Below are 21,912 nucleotides of genomic sequence, written 5' to 3'. Positions count from 1 at the left end.
CCCATTGTTGGGATGCAATAAGGTGGTATATCTTATTATAATATGTAATAAATCAATCAAAATATTAAAGAAGAATGTGTAAAATAAAAAAAGGGAAAAATTGTCTTTGCTTCATGCAAACTTAACCTACATTTATTCTTATTGGTTGCCAACAAGAGCTTGCTGAAAGCCGCCCCCTACAAGCCACACCTCATGAAAATACACTAAAGAAAGCAATAAAAAAGAAACAGCTGCTAGGTCAACCCAGCATGAGAGTAAAAAATATCCAAATTAAATTAACCCATGTTTGGGTAATCCCAACATCCCAACATGTTGGGTTATTCACGCAACCCAGTCATTTGGTGTGTTCTATGGTGGATGTCTTGTTTATGCAATCCAATATCAGAGCATTTACTACTAATTTGGCCCAGGATCTGTTACTAGTACGCTGCACTATAGATTTATGGGACTTGTCTACTTTCTAATTCTGTCAGTCTTAATAAAGCGGTATTATTCGTAAAGAGTTTTCATTCATAGAACATTTTGTGAGTGGCAACGATGTATGAATGAAAACATTGATTCTGTTGTGTTTTACAGTTTGATAGGTGAGAGTGTCTTGTCTGTAGAGGCCAGTGGATACTTTATAAGGTAATGATAGGTGCACAGAGGTGGATTCCTCAGAAATGCCCATAGTGCCCGTGTGCCAAGCATGGGCGAGGGGGCAGCGGGCACTCTGGGGGACTCTGGGGGTCGTGGGAACACCGGCACCATATCCGTTCACTCACAATTTGGATGTGACCTCTAAATATAGAGGAGGTCATACATGCCCAATATGAGAGGAAAACGAGGGGAATATTCCTCTGGGCTTTGCATCAGTAGAGACAGTACAGTTCAGTCAGCTGCTTAGACAGTCTGCAGCTACGGCCAATCCAGCTGAGGATAGGGATGCAGAGAGCTGCAATAGGCCTCACTTTCTGATCTCAACAATCAACTTATCTCAAGCAATAAAACACAAACATTTTGTGTGATATACGACCGGTATTGTTATCACTTACTTTGCAGTAAGGTGCTGAATGTGATTTCTTGATCTTGATCTGTAACTTATTGGTGTGCTAACAATACAAGCATATACTGTACCTTAAAGGGCAACTCCGCAACTTTTCAACCTCAAACTCATTATCTTCAGCACCATACCAGTGTCTATAATACAGCGCATTAGGAAAGTAGTCAGACCCCTTCCATTTTTCCACATTTTGTTAAAAAGTGCATGTCAGAGCAAAAACAAAACCATGCGGTCGAAGGAAAAAAATTGAATCAAACTTTGTCACATGTGCCGAATACAACAAGTGTAGCCCTTACTGTGAAATGCTTACAAGCCCTTAACCAACAGTGCAGATGTAGGTAGGGGTGAAGTGACTATGCATAGATAAACAGTGAGTTGCAGCAGTGTACAAAACAAATGGAGGGGGGCGGGTGGTGTCAATGTAAATAGTCCGGTGGCCATTTGATTAATTGTTCAGCATTCTTATGGCTTGGGGGTAGAAGTTGTTAAGGAGCCTTTTGGTCCTAGACTTGGCGCTCTGGTACCGCTGTATGTGAAAACGGCGTGTTTCTATGATCTGTGGTTAAAACGGGAAAAAAAGGTCTTAAAAATGTTTCTCTGTGACATCTGCCTGAACATGGGAGAAGAGGGGGTGGTTTGCAACTTTTCCTGGTCGAAAACACACTTTATTTTCTTTTGCTGTATTCCACCAGGGCCTGTGTTCGACCTTACAGGGAGCTGGCTGGTGTACACTGGTCCCGGGGTAACCCAGACTAGGGGAGTGCCAGCCCTGCATGGGCCTGCTCTAACTTTAGCCCCTATCGCCTCATCAGGGTATAAATAAATAGACTGCCATGACGAGGGGGAAGGGTTAAAGAAAACAGATGACATTTTCCCATACTGTATGGTGGTTGGTGCTCTTATTTTGATACGGTTGAGTGACAGCACTGTGTATGGGCCTACCCTGCACAGAGACTGTTCTCTTGCTTTTTTTGCTCTTTGACATATTATGTCTATCTCTAATAAGCTACCCAGGAAAGGGCTGAAAATAATATATTTAGCCTTAGAAATAAGGATATTCTGTCACGTTGTTCGTAATAATGATGGTCGGGCCAAGGCCGAGTTCCACATACTTTTAATGAAACAAGTGAAACTTAAGCAAATAGAAAACAAATAAAGAATAAACGAACTGTGAAGACAATGCAGTGATAACAGGCAACTGACATAAACAATATCCCATAACCCACAGGTGGAAAAAAATGCTACTTAAGTATGATCCCCAATTAGAGACAACGATAACCAGCTGCCTCTAATTGGGAATCATACAAATCATCAACATAGAAAATTAAACCTAGAACCCCACATAGAAAATATAAACTAGAACAAAACCCCCTAGTCACGCCCTGACCTACTCTATCATAGAAAATACAGGTTTTCTATGGTCAGGACATGACAGGTTCATGAAATCAATAACTTGCTGACATCAGATAATATGAATATATTAGCCATTTCTGAGACTCAGTTAGATAATTCATTTGATGATACAGCAGTAGCAATATAAGGATATAACATCTATAGAAATGCTTATTTTTTTATTATGTTTTTTTAAACCTTTATTTAACTAGGCAAGTCAGTTAAGAACAAATTCTTATTTTCAATGACGGCCTAGGAACAGTGGGTTAACTGCCTGTTCAGGGGCAGAACGACAGATTTGTACCTTGTCAGCTCGGGGATTTGAACTTACAACCGTTTGGTTACTAGTCCAATACACTATCACTAGGCCACCCTGCCGCCCTGGGGGGGAGGTGTTGCTGTATATATTCAGAGTCATATCCCTGTAATGCTTAGAGAGGATCTTATGTCTAGTGTTATTGAAGTGTTGTGGTTACAGGACTCTCGGCATATCTAAAGCCTTTTCTTTTGGAGTGTTGCTATAGGCCACCGAGTGCTAACAGTCAGTATATTAAATAATTTGTGTGAAATGCTTGATAGTGTATGTGAAGTAAACAGAGAGGTCTACTTTCTTGGGGACCTGAATATTGACTGGTTTTCATCAAGTTTTCAGCTCAACAGGAAGCTTCTCATTGTAACCAGTGCCTGTAATCTTGTTCAGGTTATTAATCAACCTACCAAGGTGTTTACAAACACTACAGGAACGAGATTATCCACATATATCGATCACATTCTTACTAATTCTGGAGAACTTTGTTCTAAAGCTGTATCCATACCCATTGGATGCAGTGATCACAATATTGTGGCTATATCCAGGAAAGCCAAAGTTCCAAAAGCTGGGCCTAAAATAGAGTATAGAGATCATACAAAAGATTTTGCTGTGACTTATGTGGATGATGTTAAAAATATTTGTTGGTCTGATAAGGAGCATCCAGATCCTGCAAATTGCTTCTTCCTATTGTTGATAAACATGGACCTGTTAAGAAACTGACTGTTAGAACTGTTAAGGCTCCATGGATTGATGAGGAATTGAAAAACTGTATGGTTAATAAAGATGGGGCAAAAGGAGTGGCTAATAAGACTGGCTGCACACCTGACTGGTTGACTTACTGCAAATTGAGAAATTATGTGACTAAACTCAACAAAAAGAAGAAACTGTATTATGAAGCCAAGATCAATGATGTAAAAAATTATGGGAAAAAACATTGTACTTTCTTTTACCATCTTTCATAATAATAATAATAATAATAATAATATATGCCATTTAGCTGACGCTTTTATCCAAAGCAACTTACAGTCATGTGTGCATACATTCTATGTATGGGTGGTCCCGGGAATCGAACCCACTACCCTGGCGTTACAAGCACCATGCTCTACCAACTGAGCTACAGAAGGACCACCATCAAATCAGATGGCTTATTCATCACAAAACCATTTAATTATTATTTTATTGGCAAAGAAGGGCAAACTTAGGCAGGAAATGCAAACAACGAACAGTGAGCCATGGTATTCATACATAAAGAAACAAATAATGAAAGAAAATCATTACAAGTTTGAATTTTGTAAAGTTAGTGTGGGAGAGGTGGGAAAATGATTGTTATCGATCAATAATGACGAACCTCCTGGCATTGACAACTTAGATGGAAATCTAGTGAGGATAGTAGCTGACTCTATAGCCACTCCTCTCTGTCATATCTTTAATCTGATCCTAGAGGAATGTCTTTGTCCTCAGGCCTGGAGGGAGGCAAAAGTAATTCAACTGCCCAAGAGTGATAAAGAGGCCTTTGCTGGTTCTTGCTGCTAGCTCTTAGCAAACTGTTGGAAAAAATGGTGTTTGACCAAATACAATGCTATTTCTCTGTAAACAAATTAACAACAGACTTTCAGCATGCTTATAGAAAAGGGCACTCAACATGTACTGCACTGATGCAAATTACTGATGATTGGTTGAAAGAAATTGATAATAAGAAGATTGTGGGAGCTGTAATGTTAGATTTATGTGTAGTCTTTGATATTAATAACCTGTTGTTGAAAACCTTGTGTTATGGCTTTTCAACCTATGCCATATCTTGGATGCAGAGCTATCTCTCTAATAGAACTCAAAGGGTTTTCTTTAATGAAAGCTTCTCTAATGTCAAATGTAAAGTGTGTTGTACCACAGGGCAGCTCTCTAGGCCCTCTACTATTTTCAATTTTAACAATGACCTGTCACTGGCATGTGTGTCCATGTACGCTGATGATTCAACCATATACACATCAGCAACCACAGCTAATGAAGTCACTGAAACCCTTAACTTCTTACGGCTGAAATCCCGTAAACTGGATTGATTTGACAACAGCCAGTGAAAGTGCAAGGCGCCAAATTCAAACAACAGAAATCTCATATTTAAAATTCCCCAAACATACAAGTATTATACACCATTTTAAAGATAAACTTGTTGTTAATCCCACCACAGTGTCCGATTTCAAAAAGGCGAAAGCACACCATCTGATTATGCTAGGTCAGCACCTAGTCACAGTAAAACATTCTAGTCACAGAAAATAATTTTCCAGCCAAAGAGAGGAGTCACAAAAAGCAGAAATAGAGAAAAAATGTATCACTAACCTTTGATGATCTTCATCAGATGACACTCATAGGACTTCATGTTACACAATACATGTATGTTTTGTTCAATAAAGTTCATATTTATATCCAAAAATATCAGTTTACATTGGCGCGTTTATGTTCAGTAATGTTTTGCCTCTAAAACATCTGATGATTTTGCAGAGAGCCACATCAATTTACAGGAATACTCATCATAAGCGTTGGTAAAAGATACAGGTGTTATGCATAGAATTAAAGATATACTTCTCCTTAATGCAACCGCTGTGTCAGATTTCAAAAAAGGTTATTAGCAAAAGCACACCATGCGATAATCTGAGTACAGCGCTCAGCCACCATACAGATACCCGTCATGTTGTGGAGTCAACAAAAGTCAGAAATAGCATTATAAATATTCACTTACCTTTGATTATCTTCATTGGAATGCACTCCCATGAATCTCAGTTCCACAATAAATGTTTGTTTTGTTCGATAAAGTCCATAATTGATGTCCAAATACCTCCTTTTCATCCGCGCATTTAGTTCTGTACTCCAAATGCACAACGCGAGCACAGTCCAGACGAAAAATCTAAAAAGTTCTATTACAGTTCGTAGAAACATGTCAAACGATGTATAGAATCAATCTTTAGGATGTTTTTATCATAAATCTTCAATAATGTTTCAACCGGACAATTCCTTTGTCTTTAGAAATGAAAAGGAACAGAGCTAGCTCTCACGGCCACGCGAGACTTAGCTCAAATCGAATCAAATCATCAAATCAAATTTTATTTGTCACATACACATGGTTAGCAGATGTTAGTGCGAGTGTAGCGAAATGCTTGTGCTTCTAGTTCCGACAATGCAGTAATAACCAACAAGTAATCTAGCTAACAATTCCAAAACTACTACCTTATAGACACAAGTGTAAGGGGATAAAGAATATTTACATAAAGATATATGAATGAGTGATGGTACAGAGCGGCATAGGCAAGATACAGTAGATGGTACTGAGTGCAGTATATACATATAAGATGAGTATGTAAACAAAGTGGCATAGTTAAAGTGGCTAGTGATACATGTATTACATAAGGATGCAGTAGATGATATAGAGTACAGTATATACGTATACATATGAGGTGAATAATGTAGGGTATGTAAACATTATATTAGGTAGCATTGTTTAAAGCGGCTAGTGATATATTTTACATAATTTCCCATCAATTCCCATTATTAAAGTGGCTGGAGTTGGGTCAGTGTGTTGGCAGCAGCCACTCAATGTTAGTGGTGGCTGTTTAACAGTCTGATGGCCTTGAGATAGAATCTGTTTTTCAGTCTCTCGTTCCCAGCTTTGATGCACCTGTACTGACCTCGCCTTCTGGATGATAGCGGGGTGAACAGGCAGTGGCTCGGGTGGTTGTTGTCCTTGATGATCTTTATGGCCTTCCTGTGACATCGGGTGGTGTAGGTGTCCTGGAGGGCAGGTAGTTTGCCCCCGGTGATGTGTTGTGCAGACCTCACTACCCTCTGGAGAGCCTTACGGTTGTGGGCAGAGCAGTTGCCGTACCAGGTGGTGATACAGCCCGACAGGATGCTCTCGATTGTGCATCTGTAGAAGTTTGTGAGTGCTTTTGGTGACAAGCCGAATTTCTTCAGCCTCCTGAGGTTGAAGAGGCGCTGCTGAGCCTTCTTCACGATGCTGTCTGTGTGGGTGGACCAATTCAGTTTGTCTGTGATGTGTACGCCGAGGAACTTAAAACTTACTACCCTCTCCACTACTGTTCCATCGATGTGGATAGGGGGGTGTTCTGCAGGCTCTTGTTTTGTCTTATCTTGATTATTGTCGAGTCTTGGGGTTGAGTACTGCAAGGAAAGACCTAGATAAGCTGCAGCAGGCCCAGAACAGTGGCACATCTTGCTCTTCATTGTAATCAGAGGGCTGATATAAAAACTATGCATGCCAGTCTCCATTGGCTAAGAGTTGAGGAGAGACTGACTGCATCACTTCTTATTTTTGTAAGAAACATTAATGTGTTGAAAATCCCAAATGGTTTGCATAGTCAACTTACAGCTCTGACACACACACTTACCCCACAAGAGGTGGTATTTACACAGTCCCCAAATCCAGAACAAATTCAAGAAAGCGTAGAGTATTACATAGAGCCATTATTGCATGGAACTCCGTTCCATCTCATATTGCTCAAATAAACAGCAAACCTGGTTTAAAGAATTACGGCACAATGCCTCTCCCTTATTTGACCTAGATAGTTTGTGTGTATGTATTGATATGTAGGCTACGTGTGCCTTTTTTATGTGTATGTAGTTATGTCCTTGAGCTGTTCTTGTCTATTAATGTTCTTTATTATGTCACGTTTAATGTTTTGTGTGGACCCCAGGAAGAGTAGCTGCCGCTTTTGAACAGCTAATGGGGATCCTAATAAAATACCAAAGTGCAGTGGTCTCAACCATATGGTTTGCTTTTTGAAAGTTTGTCAGGTTTGATTGTGTAATTGTTTGTTGATGTTGCCATGTGATCTATAAGAGATGATTTATCGCAATGGGATATCCTGGTGAAATGTTCTCTCTATTATGTGATGAAAAGGTGATGAGTTGAAATTATTTTTTGATGAAAATGTGATATTTTTTCACAGTGTAAAGCCACCTGTCAGACTGCGATCACAATGGGAAGGAAAAAAATACAAATCTCTCGTATCCTGGACCAGCGGAATAGACAGGTACAACTCTTTGATTATTTCTATCACTTTCCATCATTATTGTATTTGCCATGGTTTAGTTAAACAGTCCCACATGATAAATAATACATTGAACCAATATGTTTCTGTCCCCAGGTTACTTTCACCAAGCGTAAGTTTGGCCTGATGAAGAAGGCGTATGAGCTGAGTGTGTTGTGTGACTGTGAGATTGCCCTCATCATCTTCAACAGCACCAACCGTCTGTTCCAGTACGCCAGCACTGACATGGACAAGGTCCTACTCAAGTACACAGAGTACAGCGAGCCTCACGAGAGTAGGACCAACACAGACATAATGGAGGTATAAATACATTACTAGGTCTACACATTACACATGTTCTCCTATACAGTATGTATGTATAGTCATTTGTTATGTCCAAGGTTCCAATTAATTCCCAATGAAGTTGAGATAGCTTTGATGTTGCTTAAGCTTATGAATGCTTAATGCTTAAGCTTATGAAATTCTTACTTGGGCAACCCTATAACGCATTGAAAAAGCAATGTTGGTACAGCCCACTTCTGTATCATTAGGTCATCCCAAGAGGCAATAGTATAAACAGGCTGTGGTATCCTTGAGGTAATGTATGTGTGCTGCTCTTTTCTCTGTCCTGTTGCTGTAGACTCTGCGGAGGAAAGGCCTGGGTCTGGACGGGACAGAGCTGCTGGACACTGAGGAGCCCATGCAGGTTGCAGCAGAGAAGTTCGGTCCACTAAGTGAGGGCATGGACCTCTCCCTGGCCCGCCAGCGCTACCATGTAACTACTCACACTTGTCTTATGAAACACATGCTGTCTGAGCCAAAGGCTGTAAATGGACTAAAGCTGTTTCATTGATTTATTGTATTTAGTGAAGAAGAATGGCAGTTTGAGAAAATTATTCTATTGAACGGTCAAACCATTCATTTGACTCAGTGAGCACATTTTGTACTTAAAGAGATACTTTAGCAGTACAATGCAGCGGCAATAGACCTAACTTTCTGATCTCAACTGAAACAGACACTCTCCCATATTTCTCCTCAGGCCCCCTCACTGCTCTCACCTGAGGCCCAGTTCCTGGTGACTGCTGGCTGTGAGAATGGATACCCCAACTCGTCCAACCCCAGCCTGAGCTCCCACAGACCCCCTGCCTTCAAGCCAATGGGCCCCAGACCAGGCTCAGTCAGCCCTGCAGGGCCCCACAGCCACGCTGCCTTCATGTCTCCACACTCAGGTAAGACCTGGCCCCCTAGTTCTTCTTTGCAAACATTCCTAGAGAGGTACCATTATTGTCATTGATTGCCTACAGAATGAGGCCACCTCAGTGCTGTGCAGCTGGCTGTTCAAACAGGAAGTGTGTGTGTGTGTGTGTGTGTGTGTGTGTGTGTGTGTGTGTGTGTGTGTGTGTGTGTGTGTGTGTGTGTGTGCGTGTGCGTGTGTGTGTGTGTGTGTGTGTGTGCGTGTGTGTGTGCATGCTTACGTGTTGTGTGAAACAGTCCCCCCCACGAGTGAAACAGCGTCTGGAGGCTGATCTTTGGTTTCTGAGCAGTGAGTGTGTTGCACCTGCTGGTCATCTCAGTTGAGCTCAACTCCACTTTTCATACTCTATAGTTAGTAGTAGGGAGGCCACTCAATGGAACGCCATCGCAGCTCAACTATGTAGTCAATTAACCCTGCATTTTGAAATGCTTTACACTGTACATTATGATGTATGTAATACATATCAGACCAAAACATATGTTTAAAAAAAATGCTTTTTTTTCATTTTTTTCATTATGAGGTTAACATTAACAATGTACGTTTTGGTAATCTGAAATGCCACATGTCTACAAGAGATAAAGTTTAATCCTAAAAAAGAACTTCTGTTTTACAGGTGGAGTGAGTGAGAGAGATTGAGAGAGAGTGAATGAGTGTACTGTCTGTGAGTGAAACATTATTCTACCCACATCTTGTTTCTCACTTCCTATTTGTTTTCTCTCTGTAAAGGTATTGGCTACTCCATGTTCTCCCATGGTAACCTGAGCCGGGCCTTGGAGATGAAGACTCCTCCCCCTTTGAACCTGGGCAATGACAACCGGCGGGCAGAGAGCCACCCTGGTATGGGTGGCATTCGCGCCAACCTCAACAGTGCTGTAAGGATCTCTTAAATCCTACTTGTCAGTCATAACAAGAGGTTAGCAGGAGGTTTTGCAGTACTGCAGGCTATAGAATATAGTTTCACTATCACTCATGGTCCTTATCAAGGACCAATCAGAGAGCAGGGTTATGACAATGTCATTACAAAGGGACCAATCAGAGAGCAGGGTTATGAGGATGTTATTATGAAGGGACCAATAACAAATACATTTTTATTTGTGTTATTAGGATCCCCATTAGCCGACGCCAATGGCGACAGCTAGTCTTACTGGGAGTTATGACAATATCATTACAACGGGACCAATTAAAGAGCAGGGTTATGACGATGTTGTTACGAAGGGACCAATCAGAGAGCAGGGTTAAGACGATGCCATTACCTAGGGACCAATTAGAGAGCCGGGTTATGATGATGTCATTATGATGGACCAATCAGAGAGCAGGGTTATGGTGATTTCATTATGATGGAACAATCAGAGAGTAGGGTTATGACGATGTCATTAAATCAAATCCAAATCAAATCAAATCAAATTTATTTATATAGCCCTTCGTACATCAGCTGATATCTCAAAGTGCTGTACAGAAACCCAGCCTAAAACCCCAAACAGCAAACAATGCAGGTGTAAAAGCACGGTGGCTAGGAAAAACTCCCTAGAAAGGCCAAAACCTAGGAAGAAACCTAGAGAGGAACCGGGCTATGTGGGGTGGCCAGTCCTCTTCTGGCTGTGCCGGGTAGAGATTATAACAGAACATGACCAAGATGTTCAAATGTTCATAAATGACCAGCATGGTCGAATAATAATAAGGCAGAACAGTTGAAACTGGAGCAGCAGCACAGTCAGGTGGACTGGGGACAGCAAGGAGCCATCATGTCAGGTAGTCCTGGGGCACGGTCCTAGGGCTCAGGTCCTCCGAGAGAGAGAAAGAAAGAGAGAATTAGAGAGAGCATATGTGGGGTGGCCAGTCCTCTTCTGGCTGTGCCGGGTGGAGATTATAACAGAACGTGGCCAAGATGTTCAAATGTTCATAAATGACCAGCATGGTTGAATAATAGTAAGGCAGAACAGTTGAAACTGGAGCAGCAGCATGGCCAGGTGGACTGGGGACAGCAAGGAGTCCTCATGTCAGGTAGTCCTGGGACATGGTCCTAGGGCCCAGGCCAGTTGAAACTGGAGCAGCAGCATGGCCAGGTGGACTGGGGACAGCAAGGAGTCATCATGTCAGGTAGTCCTGGGGCATGGTCCTAGGGCTCAGGTCCTCCGAGAGAGAGAAAGAAAGAGAGAAGGAGAGAATTAGAGAACGCACACTTAGATTCACACAGGACACCGAATAGGACAGGAGAAGTACTCCAGATATAACAAACTGACCCTAGCCCCCCGACACATAAACTACTGCAGCATAAATACTGGAGGCTGAGACAGGAGGGGTCAGGAGACACTGTGGCCCCATCCGAGGACACCCCCGGACAGGGCCAAACAGGAAGGATATTATGATTATTATTATGATTATGATTATTATTATCATTATGATTGACCAATCAGAGAGCAGGGTAATGACAGTATCATTATGTTGATTTCATTATGAAGGACCAATTAGAGAGCAGGGTTATGACGATGTCATTATGAAGGGACCAATCAGAGATCAGGGTTATGTTACGGTGACCATATTACCACCACACCGGCAGTCACGAGGCATGAGAGCAGTCAAATTCCATGTAACCGCTTAGTCACGGTAACTAGGCTTCTCCAAGCTCTGATGCTGCTGATGGTCAATAGTAGTCTACCAAACTTGATAACTGCCTGGTACTCAGCACTCTATTGTCCCTATAGTCACTCTGACATCCATGCAAATGTATTCGAAAATCAAATCAAACACTTCATGAGAGCCCATGAGCTCATGTTGCGCAACATTTCTGTAGACTATGCAATTGCGTATGAAAACAGAGTTTTGATGTCCTCTATTAAGGAGGATCCCATCAGTTTATTTCTCAACTTTCTCAACTCCTAATATTAAGCACATTGCTTCGCTTTACAGCAGGAGAATAGCTTATCTGGCTGGCATGAAAATGAACCATGGAATAAGCGTCCTACATTTGCTATTTACAGTGTATTTGGAAAGTATTCAGACCCCTTCTCCTTTTCCACGTTTTGTTACGTTACAGCCTTATTCTAAAATGGATAGAATAAAACAAATTCCATTTGCAAGCAATACCCCATAATGACAAAGTGAAAAAACGTTTTTTAGACATTAAAATTAAAATTAAGCACATTCATCCGCTTACAACTGGTGTTGCTGCGCTTATAATGTGAAGAAATAGCCTAATATTTTATCAGCATTGTAAGATACATTTTCTAATCTGTTGCATCAGCCTCTTTTAAAAGGTTTTTGATGTGAGTGGTTGTATTAATTTGGGATCTATCGCATCCCACTGTCACGCGTGCCTCCACTTCCCCTCTCTGGCGCCAGGCTGCCCTTCATTACGTACACCTGTCATCATCATTACGCACATCAGCATTCATTGGACTCACCTGAACTCCTTTACTTTGTTGATTGCCCCACTACATCTTTCTGCTCCTCAGTTTGTTATCCGTGTCAGCATTATTGTCATTTTGTTTTCCTCTGTTCAGATGCTGTCCGTATTCTGTTCCTGTCCATGTTTCATTAAATGTTCACTCCCTGTACTTGATTCTTGTCTCCAGCGTCTGTCCTTACAGAATGCTGACACCACTATTTGAAGCATCAGGGAGTTCTTGTTTTTTGTTTTTGGTGGTGACCGATGAAACAGGGGGTGCCTCAGCTGGCTCGTCGGGCTTCCACGCCTTAGCTAGCTCGAGAGGTTTCCTTTCCTCAGTTGGAACGGCAGGCTCACATCCCACGTCATGCCTCAGCCGGATCGTCGGGCTCCTACACCTCAGCCGGCTCATCAGGCTCCTATCCCACATCATGCCTCAGCCGGCCCATCAGGCTCCCACGCCCCAGCGGGATCGTCAGGCTTTCATGCCTCAGCCGGATCGTCGGGCTCCCACGCCTCAGCCGGCTCATCGGGCTTCTACGCCTCAGCCGGCTAGTCCAGCGCCATGCCTCGGCCAGCCCATCAGGCTCGCCCAGGTGGGATGCAGGGTGGCACCCCTAAAAGGAGGGTACTGTCACACCTGCTCCCGCTTTGCGCCAGGCAGCCCTTCATTACGCAGACCTGTCACCATCATTAAGCACATCAAGACTCATTGGACCCACCTGGATTCCCTTACTTTGTTGATTGCCCCTCTATATCTGTCTGCTCCTCAGTTTTTTCCCTGTGTTACATTATTTTTGTTTCCCTGTCCAGACGCTGTCCATATTCTGTTCCTGTCCGTGTTTCATTAAATGTTCACTCCCTGCACTTGCTTCTTGTCTCCAGCGTCTGTCCTTACACCCACAACTGCCCCAGAAAATGTTTGGAATATTTATTTCTCGCACAGAAGGACAAGTTGACCAATAGAATACGTCAACCGTTGTACTATGGTGGATAGTAGATTGACATAGGCTAATGCTTTTGCTGTTCGTTAGGCCTACTCATCTTGTTGGCTGACGAAAAGTAAATGTGTAAATGTGAATTCGATAAGAAGAACGCGCACAGCTGCGTCCCCGATGTGTCTGTCTTCACTTGTAGCCTACTTTGGAGCTGTGGAGCCTTTGGGAAGAACCCAATAATGTGACAGGCATTAGCTTATAAGAATTGCGATATCTGAGAGAGCCATGTGAGTGAGAGGTGCATCGGAACATGTAGCCTGGAGAAGTGAATTATAATTATTATATTCAGCCCATGGGCACAACGGCCACTGGCCGCATAAGGCATTTATTCTTTAGGGGGCATTACAGCCACACCAGGGGGTTTCTGTCAAGAAATTTGAGGCATTATCAAGTGCTTGACAACTTGTGAATGAGAGACTGATGAAGTGTGTGCAGCCTGTGCAAGAAGCGATGCCGAGCTCATGCCTTTCATGCAACTTTTATCATCAATATAGTCGCTTCATGTCGCCTTGGAACGTATTCAAAATCTAAACATATAGCTCAATGTTTGTATGACAACTAAAGTTGCATAAATAGCTCTAAATTAAGCATATAGAGGGACCTATTTCTTTGTTAACCACTCAATAAAGAATAGCTGCATGTGCGCACACCCTCAGAAATCGTTTGGAGAAAACATCCTTTCTATTTTATTCAGCTATGTTCAATTGTATTCTTCATACTATAAAATAATGCCACGTAATTCTAAGCAATTCTTGTCTGATAAATGAACTAGTGTAGCCCACAGCCATATGGCATAGCCAGTTCAGGTCCTAACATAAGGACAATTCCGAGTATGCTATTCTGTTCTTTTGAAATATACAACTTTCTTCATATCATGTTTCTTTAGACCTGTCTAAAATAAATCATGGATTCATTGTGAAGGTATAGGCTATATTACATGGATTTATGTGACTTATTAAAATGTAGATGTTCCAAAGGTCGGCAGTGGCTGGAAGCCAGGAGATGCTAAATGTGTTTATGTTAATTAACGGTCAATTACTGTGAGACCAAGAGTTATTTGCTTGACAATCACCGGCTGACAAAATTCAATGACTGCCACAGCCCCAGTTATGATGACGTCCTAATGATAATGTCATAATGAAGGGACCGATCAGAGAGCAGAGTGATGTCGATGTTATTATGATGATGTCAATATGAAGAGACCAATCAGAGATTAGTGTAATGACGATGTCATTACGAAAGGCCAATCAGAGGACCAACCACACTCACGCTTGTACACTATAATTCTCACTCTCACACTTACTCACATGGCCTGTATTTAAGCAATAAGGCCTGAGGGGGTGTGGTATATGGCCAATATACCACAGCCAAGGGTTGTTCTTAGGTAAGATGCAATGCAGAGTGCTAGGTCACAGCCCTTAGCAATGGTATATTGGCCATATATCACAAACCCCTGAGGTGCCTTATTGCTATTATAAACTGATTACCAACATAATAAGAGAAGTAGAAATAAATGGTTTGTCATACCCATGATATATGGTCTGATATACCACGGCTTTTAGCCAATCAGCATTCAGGGCTCGAACCACCCAGTTTATAATGTTTTGAACTGAGTAACTGCTTCTCTCTCCATGTAATGTTCAGAGAGGCATACTGTACCAGGGCATGCACCCAGGGAACCACATGCTGACCATGGGGAAGGCAGGTCTGCTGGGCCAGAGTCTTGGGGGCTACGGCCTCTCTGCTGGACCATCTGGTAAGACTGCAGCTCTGATCTTCTGACATCTGTATGTGCTTCTTAGTTAGTGATATAAAATAATCATTCTCCTCTGTCCCAGACTACAGCCACCCAGGTTTCTCCCATGCTGTGAGTCTACAGCGTGGTACAGTGAACCCGTGGCAGACGGCACAACAGCAGGAGCAACATGTACCCCACCTCAGCCCAGTGTAAGACCACTGATATGAAACCTTACTCAATTACTAAGTGTTAAACATTGAACAAGGATGGACCATGATACTGTTGTGATGAGTCTTCTAGTGCCCTTTATAGGAAAAATAGCATGTGGGGATTTATTTCATGCTCTATGTCCCTCAAACTCAACTTTTGACCTCAAAGCCAGTTCCACTGCGTTTCTTCAGTGTTCCCCTCTAATCAGGGACTAATTTAGACCTGGGTGCAATTCATTATCAGGTAGAACAGAAAACCAGCAGGCCTCGGACTTCGTAGGGAATGAGTTGAATACCCCCGCTCTATGTGATGCATATTCTCTTCCCTTTTCTCTGTCTGCTTGCTGTGTACCAGGATGTCCAGCAGAGGGTGCTCTTTTCCCTCTCAAGCCTCCACTCCCACCACTCCTCCTCACCCCTCCCTCAACCTCAGCATCAAATCAGAGCGAGCCTCCCCGGAGCGCATCTGCTCTGCGACCTCTCCGCCGCTGCAACATCTGAGGCAGCACTCTCCAATGAGCACCCCCGATTCTGCTCGCCACACTCCCCAGGAACCTTACCCAGCCAATGAGAGAGAGGAATTCCCCAAAGGAGGTTTTCCCTACCCGGCTCAGCAAGGGGCAGAGGAGAAAGGGGGGCTGCCCCTGAGGCAATTAGAAATTAGCGATGGGTGGCAGAGATAGTTGGCAGCGACTACCACACACCACCCACCCTCCTTCAAGCCAAAGCAAGCCTGCCACATGGTTGCCCACTCACAGAGAGAGGAGGATGGGGAGATGAGGTTCATTAATTCACATCATCCCAGAGGAAAGAGAGACCCCCCTTAGAGCTGGGCTGGACTCTCCCTTGTGGGTGATGAACATGTGTCACTGCCTCTCTGATCCTGATATATTGCTGGGTGTGTTGTTGGGTTTTGTTGGTTTGTCTGTGTGTTGGGGTCAGAGGGTATGTCAAACCACATATCAGTGTGGTTCTCTCATCCTGTTTGAGCTACAGAGCAGAGGGTAAGGGAGATTGTCATTTAGCCATGTTCTTAGAGCACTGTGTTTCAGAGTAGTACTTTACATTCAGGTCCCCAGTTACAGTGCCTTCGGAAAGTATTCAGACCCCTTGACTTTTTCCACATTTTGTTAGATTACAGTCGTATTCTAAAATTGAATAAATTGTTGTTTTTTCATCAATCTACACACAATACCCCATAATGACAAAGCAAAAACAGTTTTTTAGCCATGTTTAACATAAGAATTCAGACCCTTTACTCAGTACTTTGTTGAATCACCTTTGGCAGTGATTACAGCCTCGAGTCTTTTTGGGTATGACGCAACAGGCTTGACACACCTGTATTTGGGGAGATTCTCCCATTCTTCTCTAAAGGCCTGATGGTGGAGTGCTGCAGATCCTCTCAATATATGTCAGGTTGGATGGGAAGTGTTGCTGCACAGCTATTTTCAGGTCTCTCCAAAGATGTTAGATCGGGTTCAAGTCCGGGCTCTGGCTCGGCCACTCAAGGACATTCAGACACTTGTCCAAAATCACTCCTACATTGTGTTGGCTGTCTGCTTAGGATCGTTATCCTGTTGGAAAGTGAATCTTCACCCCAGTTTGAGGTCCTGAGTGCTCTGGAGCAGGTTTTCATCAAGGATATCGCTGTACTTTGCTACGTTCATCTTTGCCTCGATCCTGACTCGTCTCTCAGTCAATGCCGCTGAGAAACATCCCAACTGCATGATTCTGCCACCACCATGCTTCACCATAGGAATGGTGCTAGGTTTCCTCCAGACGTGATGCTTGGCATTCAGGCCAAAGCGTTCAATCTTGTTTTCATCAGACCAGAGAATCTTGTTTCTCATGGTCTGAGAGTCTTTAGGTGCCTTTTGGCAAACTCCAAGCAGACTGTCATATGCATTTTACTGGGGAGTGGCTTCCATATGGCCACTCTACCATAAAGGCCTGATGGTTGTCCTCCTTGAAGGTTCTCCCATCTCCAGAGGAACTCTCTAGCTCTATCAGAGTGATTATCGGGTTCTTGGTCACCTCCCTGACCAGGGCCCTTCTCCCCCAATTGCTCAGTTTGGCCAGGCGGCCAGCTCATGGCAGAGTCTTGGTGGTTCCAAACTTCTTCCATTTAAGAATGATGGAGGCCACTGTGTTCTTGGGGACCTTCAACGCTGCAGACATTTTTTGGTACCCTTCCCCAGATCTGTGCCTCGACACAATCCTGTCTCGGAGATCTACCGACAATTCCTTTGACCTCATGGCTTGGTTTGTAAATAAGGTATATGTTTTGTCATGAGGTATTGTGTGTAGATTGTTGAGGATTTTTTGTATTTAATACATTTTAGAATAAGGCTGTAATGTAACAAAATGTGGAAAAAGTCAAGGGGTCTGAATACTTTTCGGAGGCACTGTATATAACTTTAATGCTTTAGCCTTTAGCCCAAAATCAATGAAGTGGTCAGCTCACAGGAGACCGATTAGGGAGCACCAAGGTTCTACTCATCTATCATAGTGGCACACCCTCTGTGATAGTGAGTGGGAAGTTAGTCTGGATAGGAATTGATTAAAGAAAAACAAAAATGCAATCTGCACTTATGGATTTTTGTATTTAAAATCTGTGCATCAATAAGTCTCTCAGGGATTTGGATCATTGGTTCCATTATACAGGGTTAGTGTTGCTTTTTAAGGCTAGGAAATTACTGAGCAAAGCTGTTTGGTTTTGCACTATATACTGCATAGTTAAAGTCTTTATTTTTGGACACTGGCTTTAGTAATGCAAAATGATGACACATTTAAGACTAAAGGGAATGTAACATGTGCTTTATTTCTTATTAATGGATATTGTGTTCAATTTAATTATTTGTGAAGCAATATCCAAAACAAGCCAACATTTAGCATATAATGGTGTATAAGAATCATTACTAGTCATCATCATACATCTTCAAAGGTTTACTACTTTCAGCACTGTTGTATTTTGTTTAAATAAATTCCAGTTATTTATTCATTCCTGAAAAGGAAACACATTTTCAGTGGGTCAATGGGAATAGGGTATGTTGACAATCAGACACCTATCAAATAAACTGCATAAATTAACTTTTGTCTATGGAAAAAAAACATTGAGACACATTTTATTGCTCGAGTTTTTTATATATATATTTTGTAATGATTTTTGTGTTTTATGCAGATCATTTGTGGCGTGTTATTGTTTCATTTATCAATTTAATGTTTAAAAAGTCTGAAAATAGTTCATGTAAAATTATCTTGTATCCGTTTAGTTTCTTGTGGGTTTGTGTGTAGATTGAAGTGAACTCCTTAGTCCACAAGAGGTCAACGTATTTCACACCATCACTCTGAAGGCAAGACAATGCAGAAAGAATCAGCCATTAGTGCTACTACTGGTAATTAATTATGTGATTTTCCATGGAAAAAGTGACAAGTTAATGCAGTGCAATGTGATGGTATTCAGATAAAACTGCATAATTAGTGTATTGAAGACACACACAGAGGGTATATGGGCAGGTTCTGATTGACAACATGGAATTATTGCCAGGAGAAATGTTTATGTGTCTGACACAAACTACTTCAACTGTGGATAAATGTAGAAAGGTAAAAACAGTAACTTCAGTTACAAACAGTATTCTCACAGACACATTCAAGTTATTTTGACATACAGTGCCTTGCGAAAGTATTCGGCCCCCTTGAACTTTGCGACCTTTTGCCACATTTCAGGCTTCAAACATAAAGATATAAAACTGTATTTTTTTTGTGAAGAATCAACAACTAGTGGGACACAATCATGAAGTGGAACGACATTTATTGGATATTTCAAACTTTTTTAACAAATCAAAAACTGAAAAATTGGGCGTGCAAAATTACAGCTGCAAAATTACAGCTGCGATTACAGCTGTAAGTCGCTTGGGGTATGTCTCTATCAGTTTTGCACATCCATGCAAAACAGCTCGAGCTCAGTGAGGTTGGATGGAGAGCATTTGTGAACAGCAGTTCAGTTCTTTCCACAGATTCTCGATTGGATTCAGGTCTGGACTTTGACTTGGCCATTCTAACACCTGGATATGTTTATTTTTGAACCATTCCATTGTAGATTTTGCTTTATGTTTTGGATCATTGTCTTGTTGGAAGACAAATCTCCATCCCAGTCTCAGGTCTTTTGCAGACTCCATCAGGTTTTATTCCAGAATGGTCCTGTATTTGGCTCCATCCATCTTCCCATCAATTTTAATCATCTTCCCTGTCCCTGCTGAAGAAAAGCAGGCCCAAACCATGATGCTGCCACCACCATGTTTGACAGTGGGGATGGTGTGTTCAGGGTGATGAGCTGTGTTGCTTTTACGCAAAACATAACGTTTTGCATTGTTGCCAAAAAGTTCAATTTTGGTTTCATCTGACCAGAGCACCTTCTTCCACATGTTTGGTGTGTCTCCCAGGTGGCTTGTGGCAAACTTTAAACGACACTTTTTACGGATATCTTTAAGAAATGGCTTTCTTCTTGCCACTTCCATAAAGGTCAGATTTGTGCAATATACGACTGATTGTTGTCCTATGGACAGAGTCTCCCACCTCAGCCGTAGATCTCTGCAGTTCATCCAGAGTGATCATGGGCCTCTTGGCTGCATCTCTGATCAGTCTTCTCCTTGTATGAGCTGAAAGTTTAGAGGGACGGCCAGGTCTTGGTAGATTTGCAGTGGTCTGATACTCCTTCCATTTCAATATTATCGCTTGCACAGTGCTCCTTGGGATGTTTAAAGCTTGGGAAATCTTTTTGTATCCAAATCCGGCTTTAAACTTCTTCACAACAGTATCTCGGACCTGCCTGGTGTGTTCCTTGTTCTTCATGATGCTCTCTGCGCTTTTAACGGACCTCTGAGACTATCACAGTGCAGGAGCATTTATACGGAGACTTGATTACACACAGGTGGATTGTATTTATCATCATTAGTCATTTAGGTCAACATTGGATCATTCAGAGATCCTCACTGAACTTCCGGAGAGAGTTTGCTGCACTGAAAGTAAAGGGGCTGAATAATTTTGCACGCCCAATTTTTCAGTTTTTGATTTAAAAAAGTTTGAAATATCCAATAAATGTCGTTCCACTTCATGATTGTGTCCCACTTGTTGTTGATTCTTCACAAAACAAATACAGTTTTATATCTTTATGTTTGAAGCCTGAAATGTGGCAAAAGGTCGCAAAGTTCAAGGGGGCCGAATACTTTCGCAAGGCACTGTATTTTTGAATATAAGCACTTGTCAGTAAAAACCACACAGGTTATTCCAGCACATCAATACCACTGGGCAAAAACTGGTTAAATCAATGTTGTTTCCATGTCATTTCAACAACAAAAAACAATGTGATGACGTTGAATTAACGTGGAAAACTGATTGGATTTGCAGAAAGTCATCAACGTAAGGGAATCTAGTCTTTAACCTTTTTAACCTAAATGCAATGACATTGTGACATTTTTTATTGATTACATGTTGAATTTATGTTAGTTGACAACACAACCAAATGTATATCAAAACTATACGTTGGATTGACATATGTGCCCAGTGGGTAGTGTCAGCGCTGGCAGTATTTATCAAAACAACCCATGGCTTTATACTTGTTTTAATGATGTGGCTGCCTTTCAATTAGCAATATTTGATTTGTAAGTTATTTTGACCCAAAGGCTGTACATCTAATTGACTAATTTAAAAACATGTTGATTCAGAAGTCACAGCATTTCCTTTGATGTATATTTATCTGAAGACCGATAAAATGCTATCTACTATGTGTATCTTTCATGTGTCTATTTATCTAGATTGTTCCACTGAATACATCTAGTCACTCACTATCATGTCAAACCACTAGGTTCCAACTGAGGGGGGAACAAGAATGAAGGAACACTAAAACCAGACAAGCTTTATATAGTGTGCAGACAATACAAAATGCCTTACAATAACAGCTGAACATCACATACAGTGAATATGTTCTTCCCTCGAGCATTTCCGTACAATTTAGAATAACCCGAATGAAATTGGCTAGAATTATCCCTCTCCCACCCGTCGGCATGGCCTCTGCTCCCCAAATGAAAAGAGTCACAGGGGTGGTGTCTGGGCAGCTCCCCTGAGGATAGGGCCAGTCTGCAGGGCATGACTGAAGCCTCCGTTGTCTGGTAGCTGCCTGGTCCCTATAGCAACAGCCATGGTGGCTGCAGGCTGCAGACTGGGGGCCTCCAAACACATGCACATAATTAATGTGATTATATAGATATGTCAACCCTGTCACCTTCCAGTTCATTAAGCCAGACACTCTCCCAGACCTGTCAGAGGCTAGTAAAGACCTGAATCTGCCTGGCCTTAAGAGCAGAGCAAGCCCCACCACATACATTTTATATAGGCCTTATACCAGGAGGAGCAATAGAGGATTAGGTAGAAAATTCTCAGAAGGATGTCAAAGTACTCATAATAGCGGTTTTGACATCATTGTAAAATGCACCGTGAACTGAAAATCATTTTTTCAGAAATTTCACTCAACAATTATAAAACAATG

General features: G+C 42.0%; 1 protein-coding gene across 2 annotated transcripts in view; it reads left to right on the top strand.

Annotated features, from left to right (window-relative positions):
* LOC118401394 (myocyte-specific enhancer factor 2B) overlaps positions 1-21,151 on the top strand; it is a 28,371-nt gene extending 7,220 nt beyond the window's left edge. For both annotated transcript variants that reach the window (XM_035798862.2, XM_052475088.1), the window contains 8 exons: positions 7,703-7,786; positions 7,901-8,104; positions 8,424-8,558; positions 8,823-9,012; positions 9,765-9,910; positions 15,066-15,177; positions 15,260-15,368; positions 15,724-21,151. In XM_035798862.2, the coding sequence (XP_035654755.1) occupies positions 7,733-7,786; positions 7,901-8,104; positions 8,424-8,558; positions 8,823-9,012; positions 9,765-9,910; positions 15,066-15,177; positions 15,260-15,368; positions 15,724-16,051 (1,278 nt within the window). In that variant the 5' untranslated portion in view covers positions 7,703-7,732 and the 3' untranslated portion in view covers positions 16,052-21,151. The remainder of the gene's footprint in view (positions 1-7,702; positions 7,787-7,900; positions 8,105-8,423; positions 8,559-8,822; positions 9,013-9,764; positions 9,911-15,065; positions 15,178-15,259; positions 15,369-15,723) is intronic.
* The last annotated feature ends 761 nt before the right edge of the window (positions 21,152-21,912 follow it).

Source organism: Oncorhynchus keta, chromosome 22 (assembly GCF_023373465.1).
Source record: "Oncorhynchus keta strain PuntledgeMale-10-30-2019 chromosome 22, Oket_V2, whole genome shotgun sequence".
NCBI classification, from domain to species: Eukaryota; Metazoa; Chordata; class Actinopteri; order Salmoniformes; family Salmonidae; genus Oncorhynchus; species Oncorhynchus keta.
The sequence above is the reverse complement of the archived record's forward strand: the minus strand, read 5'-3'. Positions and strand labels throughout refer to the sequence as shown.